Source organism: Cebus imitator, unplaced genomic scaffold, assembly GCF_001604975.1.
Source record: "Cebus imitator isolate Cc_AM_T3 unplaced genomic scaffold, Cebus_imitator-1.0 Scaffold499, whole genome shotgun sequence".
Taxonomy (NCBI): Eukaryota; Metazoa; Chordata; class Mammalia; order Primates; family Cebidae; genus Cebus; species Cebus imitator.
This window is the reverse complement of record NW_016107814.1, coordinates 1,114,548-1,123,410: the sequence shown is the minus strand read 5'-3', so window position 1 is coordinate 1,123,410 and position 8,863 is coordinate 1,114,548. Positions and strand designations below refer to the sequence as shown.

Below are 8,863 nucleotides of genomic sequence, written 5' to 3'. Positions count from 1 at the left end.
AGTAGAGACGGGGTTTCACCATGTTGACCAGGATGGTCTCGATCTCTTGACCTCGTGATCCACCCGCCTTGGCCTCCCAAAGTGCTGGGATTACAGGCGTGAGCCATCGCGCCCAGCCCTGAGATGGGGTTTTGCCATGTAGCCCAGCCTGGTCTTGAACTCCTGAGCTCAAGAGATCCTCCCACCTCAGCCTCCCAAAGTGTTGGGATTACAGGTATGAGCCATCATGCCCAACCTTGTATAAATCTTTCTACATCTTTCCAGGGAAAGTATCTCCTTCTTCCCAGAGTGCATACGCAAAGAAAGGTGGAAACTCGGAAAAAAAGGCTAAATTTTCTTTTCTTTTATTATTTTTTAATTCTTTAGTAGAGATGGGGTCTCCCTATGTTGTTCAGGCTGATCTCAAACTACTGGCCCCATGGAATCTTCCCACATCAGCCTCCCAAAGTGCTGGGATTACAGGCATGAGCCACCGCACCTGGCTAAAAGGCTAAATTTTCCACCAAGCTAACATTCCTGAGCTTTTGGTGCCAAAAGAACTTCCTTTTTAGCGAGGTTTGTTTTCACTTTTGTACTCTGGATTTAGATCAGAGATTAGATTTTAAAATGAAAAAACAAAATATACAGCAATAACTGACAGAAAAATATTTGGGGGAGAAAAAGATGGAGAGGAAAAGCCTCTCATTTAGGAAAACATATTAAGTGTTATAGGTCTGGGTGCAGTAGCTCACACCTGTAATCCCAGCACTTTGGGAGGCCGAGGTGGGTGGATAACCTGAAGCCAGGAGTTTGAGACCAACCTGGCCAACATGGTAAAACTCTGTCTCTACTAAAAATACAAAAAATTAGCCTGGCATGATGGCAGGTGCCTGTAATCCCAGCTACATGGGAGGCTGAGGCAGGAGAATCTCTTGAACCTGCGAGGCAGAGGTTGCAGTGAGCTGAGATCGTGCCATTGTACTCCAGCCCAGGCAACAGAGTGCGACTCTGACTCAAAAAAAAAAAAGTGTCATGGGTTGTTCAAGTAACGCAACCAACCATCCCGGTTGGCCGAGACCATCCTGGTTTTAGCACCGAAAGCTCTGCATCCTGAGAAACCCTTCAGTCTCAAGCAAACCCAGATGGTTGGTCATCAAAGTCCAAGGATCTTTACACTCTAGAAAAGCATTACTACAGGAAAAAAAAACTTGCACTCTGGGCCAATTAGAATCTTTGAGAAGCAGCTGTGCATGTATGTACAAATCTGCTCAGAACTTTTCTTCCATGGGGAAGTTGGACTGTTGGGATGTTGCTGGGTATTTTCCTGAGTCTTTAGAAGTGCTTGTTGTTGAGTTTTGAATTTCATGTGTTTTGTTCCTCAGAGAGTAACTGAGCCATCCAAGCCCTGCCACCTGACCAGAACAGGGGTCTTGAAGGCTCTATTCAACCCCTGTGGCCCCGTTCGTCATCCCACCCACCATCCTCCCACTTCAAGCATTCTTGTCCTTTGCAGCTCAGCTCACTGTTCCCAAAGAGGGTGAGAGTAGAAGTCATAACATTTCTGCCCATTTTTGACTCCATCCCTCTGCTTCCAGTGAATAATCTAGAGTTGTTGGCTCAAGGAGATAGTTTTGCTGTTATTATTAAAATAGCTAGTAGTTGGCCAGGGACAGTGACTCATGCCCATAATCTCAGCACTTTGGGAGGCCGAGGAGGGTAGATCACTTGAGGTCAGGAGTTCGGGACCAGGCTGGCCAACATGGTTAAACCCTATCTCTACTAAAAACAGAAAAATTGGCCGGGTGTGCTGGCGGGTCCCAGCTACTTGGGAGGCTGAGGCAAGAGAATCACTTGAACCTGGGAGGCCAAGGTTGCAATGAACTGAGATCATGCCACTCCATTCAGCCTGGGTGATGAAGTGAGACTCTGTCTCAAAAAAAAACAAACATAATCATGAAATAAAATAGCTAGTAGTTATTGGGCACTTACCATGTGCCAGGCACTGTATTAAGCCCTTAACATGCATTGTGTTTTTATAGCCCTATGAGGTATTACACACAATTTATAGAGGAGGGAACTGAGACTTTTGAAAGTCAAGTCACTTGCTCAAGGTCAAGAGCTTCGAAGCTAGTAATGTAAACCCAGGCTGTCTGACACTCCCTGCTATCTGCCTGCTCTATTTTGTTTTTCTTGTGAGACTTCAGTGAAGGGATGGCAGGGAGGGGGAGAGATAGAGGAACAAGGCAGCTCAAAACCCATGCCACCTGAAAGGTCACAGGAAGTGCACTTAAATAACTATTTGCAATCCTCCTCTTCCATTGTTTTACCCTCCCTTGAGCTCAAGTAAAAAGTACCTGTCACTGGGTCTTCAGCCACACCAACCCACGGTGCAAAATATCTGGAGTAAAAGTCAAATGCTTGGGTCTGCCCACCAGGCTCTCCTTTGAGGGTAAGAATAAGTCCTTTCACCTTCCCTGTGTTTTCAACTTGCGTCAGATTTTCTGTGTTCACTTTCAGGTTCTCCAGAAATGACCTTGTTCATAAACGAGATGGATTAGGACAAACCCATTTCACAGCCCACTCGCCAGACAGACTCTGTAAAACAGGCCGGGGTGCAGCTTGCTCAAGCAGCTCAGCAGGAGGGGAGGGAAGAACAAGTGGTAATGTCTTCCGACCAGGGAAAGAAACACTCTGGCTGCATAAATCATGATTTGACTGCACACAGCACAGCCAGACCAAGGCAGAGCTACAAATCTGGGCAGTCAGCCCTCCCCAAAGTGCTGATGCAGCCAAAAATCTTACCTGTTGTAAGTGTCACTTAGGCGGACGAGGAGCTTTCGGGTATCTGGAGAATAACAGACGTCCTGGACCAGTGTGTTGCCTATGGCAGTCTGTAGAGACAGACCAAAATCTCCTCAGGGGCATGCCCTGGGTCAAGTCGTTGATCCCCTGAAATGGGGAATGAGCTCTCACTGAGCATCCACTGTGAGCCAAGCATACCCATTGTCTCCAGCCCCCAAGAGCGTTAATGCAGTTTCAGAGCTTAAGCTGTTGCCCAAGGATGATCAGTCTCCTGGCTACCACAGACGCCTCTGTGAGCCTCAGAACAGGCATTGCAGCCAGGTACAGTGGCTTACACCTGTAATCCCAGCACTGTGGGAGGCTGAGGTAGGTGGATCACCTGAGGTCAGGAGTTCAAGACCAGCCTGGCCAGCATGGTAAAACCCCGTCTCTGCTAAAAATTAAAAAATTAGTCAGGCACAGTAGTGCATGCCTGTAATCCCAGCTACTTCAGAGGCTAAGGCAAGAGAATCACTTGAACCTGATGAACCAAGAATCACTTGCCCAAGATTGCACCACTCCACTCCAGCCTGGGAGACAGGGAGAGACTTTATCTCAAAAAACAAAAACAAAAAACACAGGCATTGCTCACAAGTGCCTATTATGTACCTTAATGCACAGCTCCTTCAAGTAGGTATTCTCCCCACAGAGAAGGAGAAAGAGAAAGGCCAAAGATCACACACACACACACACACACACACACACACACACACACACACACACACAATCCTTGACCCAGGTCTGAGGTCAGAGAAAAAGCTCTAAATCCCTACTGACCACTATCTTTGGAGATGGGAGGCCTTATGTCTACCTCTTAGAGCTGTGAGGATTAAATGAAATCATTCATGTGAGTTCCTGCAGCAGCAATTAGAACATTCCACATGGCAAGGACTCAGGACTAGCAGTTTGACTGGAAGTAAGGACTAGAGGACTCGTCTTACACTGCTCTGCTTGGCAAGCACACCACTTTCAGATTGTATGTGACAGATCAATAACAACATGCTCTCAGGATACCTTGGTTTAGTCTACCTGACTGCACATAATCTTGCTGCAATCCAGGAACATCATTTGTTCATATGCTTGTTTGAGGGTGGCTTGGAGCACTGAGGGAGATTACGAGGCGACAACCCCTTCCCACACCAAGTCATCCTTTGGCACCACTCCCAGTTGCCAGGCCCAGCAGATGCTAATTACGCAGTAGTTGTATGGTAATTGCTAGGTGGCTTCAGGTTCTCTAAACCTTGTTAGAGGCCAAGATACTCCAGTTCCCACAGACAGAATTCCTTCTGCCTGGGGTGGTACTTGAGCTTTCTCCCTCTGTGACTATGGGCTGACCAACGTCACTTCCTCAAGATATGGGAATTCTACGTATAGCCAGATCCCATCTGTTCTCCAGAGCCTTGGTCTCTCAAACCCTGTCCTTATCTGCCCTTATCTGCAGGTCTCTCAAACCCTGCCCTTATCTGCATGTGTTCCTACGTTGATTAAATCCCAGCACTTTGGGAGGCGGAGGCAGGTGGATCATGAGGTCTGGACTTCAAGACCAGATTGGCCAACATGGTAAAACTCCATCTCTACTAAACAATACAAAAATTAGCTGGGCACGGTGGCTCATGCCTGTAGTCCCAGCTACTTGGGAGGCTGAGGTAGGAGAATTGCTTGAACCAGGACCTGGGAGGCGGAGGTTGCAGTGAGCTGAGATCATGCCACTGCATTCCAGCCTGGGCTACAAAGTAAAACTTCATGTCAAAAAAAAGTTTAAGGCCAGGTACGGTAGCTCATGCCTGTAATCCCAGCACTTTGGAAGGCCGAGGTGGCCAGATCACCTGAGGTTGGGAGTTCAAGTTCAGCCTCACCAATATGGAGAAACCCCATCTTTACTAAAAATACAAAATTATCTGGGCATGGTGGTACATGCTTGTATTTCCAGCTACTGGCAACTGAGGCAGGAGAACTGCTTGAACCCAGGAGACAGACGTTTCGGTGAGCCGAGGTTGCACCATTGCACTCCAGCCTGGGCCACAAGAGCAAAACTACGTCTCAAAAAAAAAAAAAAAAAGTTTAATTATCGGCTGGGAATCTTACTGCCAGTTTCTAGGGAAGAACACAAAATGACAATACTTACAACCCTTTATTATCACATTTAATAAATGCTGACTCTGAGGCTAAGTTAAGTTCTTTCTACCATGAACATGGTCTGCCATTATAAATTTTTTCCCACTTTCTTACCAGTATGTTTAAAGCAGTTTGTTTGTTTTTAAATTTGGCGTGTCTCCAGAAACCCAAGCCATGGGTGGGGCTGAGTATAAAATCAGGATCCATCGTGCTTATTTGTTTATATTCTTTGAAAACATTGATAAAGCCAAACACTAAAGAGATTCCAAATGCTGTAGTTAAAAATTCACTGAGAAATACCCCAGTAGTACTCACAATAGACTAAGCTACAGAATCATTCTTCTCATGACAGCCCTTGCCCTGGTCCTGACCTGGGTCCTCTCTTCTCTACACACCAAGCACCTGGTCATCCAGGGCTGCTCTGGCCCTGCAGAACCTCCGTAGGACAACTGCAGTGCCCACCTCACTGCGAAACATTGAGAATTAAATGAACGATGCAAGTGAAATGCTCAGCAAGTGGCACTGCACACAGAGAGACTCTCAAATGTTTCATCATCATTAATATTTAAGCCCCATGCCCACACAGACCCCATGAGGAGCCCATGTCCCGCATCGTCTTCTCTGCAAGATACTCATGCTTTCTTGGTTTCCTCCATCAAAGCACGTCCCTCCCCCACCTCGGTTCCATCCTTTACTACAGAAACTGGGGACACTGACAGCTGCCAGGAAGCTTCCATCTTTTTTCCCTCCACCTTGTGTGTATGGATTTTATGGGATTATCTCTTTCTGCCAGAAATTCCCAACTTTCACACCTGAACTTGCATAGAGATGCTCTGGGCCCATTCCTCTATTCCTCTCCTTCTAGCTAGAGAAGCACAGACATTCAATATCCCTTCATTTCCCTAAAAGCTGGTCTCCTCCCAGAAACTTACATTTCCTTAAGACATCCTATTCTCCGTCTTCTTCGCCACCTCTATTGGTTCTTTTGTGGCTTTCAGCCTGCCACACAACAGTGTCTCTTCCCTCCACCCTACCATGGGGGCCAGCACTGGCAATCAGGAGCCAAGAAAAACTGGTCAACCTTCTCACCAAACAGAATGAATATTAAAATTCAAACTTGAGGCCGGGCGCGGTGGCTCAAGCCTGTAATCCCAGCACTTTGGGAGGCCGAGGCGGGTGGATCACGAGGTCAAGAGATCGAGACCATCCTGGTCAACATGGTGAAACCCCGTCTCTACTAAAAATACAAAACATTAGCTGGGCATGGTGGTGCGTGCCTGTAATCTCAGCTACTCAGGAGGTTGAGGCAGGAGAATTGCCTGAACCCAGGAGGCGGAGGTTGCGGTGAGCCGAGATCGCGCCATTGTACTCCAGCCTGGGTAACAAGAGTGAAACTCCGTCTCAAAAAAAAAAAGACAAATGATAATAATAATAATAATAAAAATAAATAAAATTCAAACTTGAAACACTGTAACATTTATATTGGTAGAAGACCTGTCTTTGGGGATCAAATGGTACTAAATCTTTCTGTGCAAACAATAACCAATAACTAGGCTCAGGTTTCATTCTTTTTACCAACCTTTATCAAATCCTCTACTTCATGGAAGTTCTAGATGGGAGAAAAAAAAATAAAATTATTATAAAGCAGGAGAGCTGTCGGTTGCACACACCTTAGGGCAATAATTACAAAGAGCTGACCTGGGGGTGGGCTGGATAAAGAGGCAAGTCCAGAATGATGCCATCCTCTGCTTGTCTGGCCTTTAGTTCCCCACTCAGAGTGACAAATGAGAGCGTGCTATTCATATTTTCTGGCCAAAACAGAAATCAAGAAATAGGAAATAAACTTTTGTCATATATATGCATATCTATTTCAAATACCTTTGCGTTGTCTTAGACTTTCTGGCGATGCCATCCTTTTCTGTGATGGAGCGAGGTTTGGGTTGCTGGGGTCTAGAATGGAGAAAACTCTCACTAGATTCTAACTTGAGAACCAAAAACATAACTGATTGAATATGGCATCATACATCAAGGCTTCAGGTCCCAGCTCTTTACTGCTTACTAACTGTGCCCTTACTAACTTAGCCTCCTTTTTTTCTTTTTGAGACAGGGTCTCACTGCGTTGCCCAGGCTGGAGTGAAGTGGTGAAACCCCGTCTCTACTAAAAAGACAAAAATTTAGCTGGGCATGGTGGCACGCATCTGTAGTCCCAGCTACTCGGGAGGCTGAGGCAGGAGAATCACTTGAACCTGGGAGGCGGAGGTTGCAGTGAGCCGAGATTGTGCCACCGCACTCCAGCCTGGGCAACAGAGTGAGGCTCTGTCCTCAGAAAAAAAAAAGGGTGATGGCATATGCCTGTAGTCCCAGCTACTTGGGAGGCTGAGGCAGGAGAATCGCTTGTACCCAAGAAGTGGAGGTTGCAGTGAGCCAAGATTAATGCCACTGCACTTTAGTCTGGGAGACAGAGTGAGACCCTGTCTCAAAAAACAAACAAACAAACAAAAAAACCACACACACAGACAAAAAAGAATGCACCACAAATCCTGGCATCCATGTTGCTGATACAGCTTGGGCTACTTATAAGTGTGTATAACATTTTTAATGAAAACAAAGAATGGTGACCTAATTCTTTTCTCCCCCTTAATATTTCTGTAAAACTTAAACCACATGTCAAAGGTGAAGAACTTTGGCTTAATAATTTTCACTGAGCATAAAATTTACACTTGGAAACCCAAAGCTTAATTTTTCTCATTACAATTGGTATAAGACATTATTATTTACAAAGCATTTTTTCATACCTTAGCTCATCTAACAGTAAGACTGCCCTATGAAGGGTTCCAGGGTGTGATTATTCCAAACCTTAGCATCAAACCAACCCATGTGGAGTCCAATTTTCAAAAGACACTCAATCTCGCTTTGGGAGGCTGAGGCAGGTGGATCACCTGAGGTCAGGAGTTTGAAACCAGTCTGGCCAACATGGTAAAACCCATCTCTACTAAAAACACAAAAATTAGCCAGGTATGGTGGCAGACACCTGTAATCCCAGCTACTTGGGAAGCTGAGGCAGGAGAATCGCTTAAACCCAGGAGGTGGAGGTTGCAGTCAGCCAAAATTTTGCCGTTGCACTCCAGCCTGGGTGACAAGAGTAAAACTCATGTCAAAAAAACAAAAACAAAAGACACTCAATCTAATTTCAATAAACCCTATTTTTCAAGACTCAGTTCCTAAACATTTCGGGATGTTTGCTTGCCTTTGCATGTATCCCCTATCCACAGTTACCAATATCATCTTTTTGAAATGTATATTGAATTACATTATATGGCCTCTCAACTTTATCTCTTGCCAAGCATATAGACAGGCCCCAGGGGCTTTGCACTTGCTAGCCTCTGCCTGGGATGCTGCTCCTCTCACTCCAGCTCATCGCACAGATGCTTCATCTTATCCTTTAGCCCAAATTTCCCCATCTCTGGTGGGTCCTGATCCATATTCTATATGTGACCCATGGCCTCTGGGCTGGGACTCCATGAGGCAAGGAAGTACCATAGGGTGCAAAGTGTAGGGAGGCACCGGCTGTCAGCTGCAACCTGGGGCCTTGCTGGCTCTCCCTACACCCGGCCCTGACCCTGCTTGCCCAGTGTGCTGGTGGCCCACATCTCTCAGCTGAGTCGCTCTCTTGGAGTTACCCTTGGCTGAGTAGAGCTACCTTGCCCAAAGTTATACATCTTTTCCAAGCTTTGGGGACTGGTCCATGGAGGGTAAAAAGGCCTGACTCTTTGCCTCTACTTGGAACTATACTACTTGAAGAAATGCCCAGCTTCAGAGCTCCCTATGGATTTGGCCTAAGCCTTTCTTTGTTGCTACTACTCCACAGTTCAATTCCTTCCTGTATTCAATCTTGCTTTCTTTCTTTTTTTTTTTTTCTTGAGATGGT

At 46.0% G+C, this 8,863-nt stretch overlaps 1 protein-coding gene across 4 annotated transcripts in view; it reads right to left on the bottom strand.

Moving 5' to 3' along the window:
• PBLD (phenazine biosynthesis like protein domain containing) overlaps window positions 1-8,863 on the bottom strand; it is a 39,401-nt gene that overhangs the window by 1,944 nt on the left and 28,594 nt on the right. For all 4 annotated transcript variants that reach the window (XM_017513727.2, XM_017513725.2, XM_017513722.2 and 1 more), the window contains 4 exons: window positions 6,634-6,743; window positions 6,515-6,544; window positions 2,782-2,870; window positions 2,334-2,512 (listed from right to left, as the gene is read on the bottom strand). In XM_017513727.2, coding sequence (XP_017369216.1) covers window positions 2,334-2,512; window positions 2,782-2,870; window positions 6,515-6,544; window positions 6,634-6,743 — 408 coding nt within the window. The remainder of the gene's footprint in view (window positions 1-2,333; window positions 2,513-2,781; window positions 2,871-6,514; window positions 6,545-6,633; window positions 6,744-8,863) is intronic.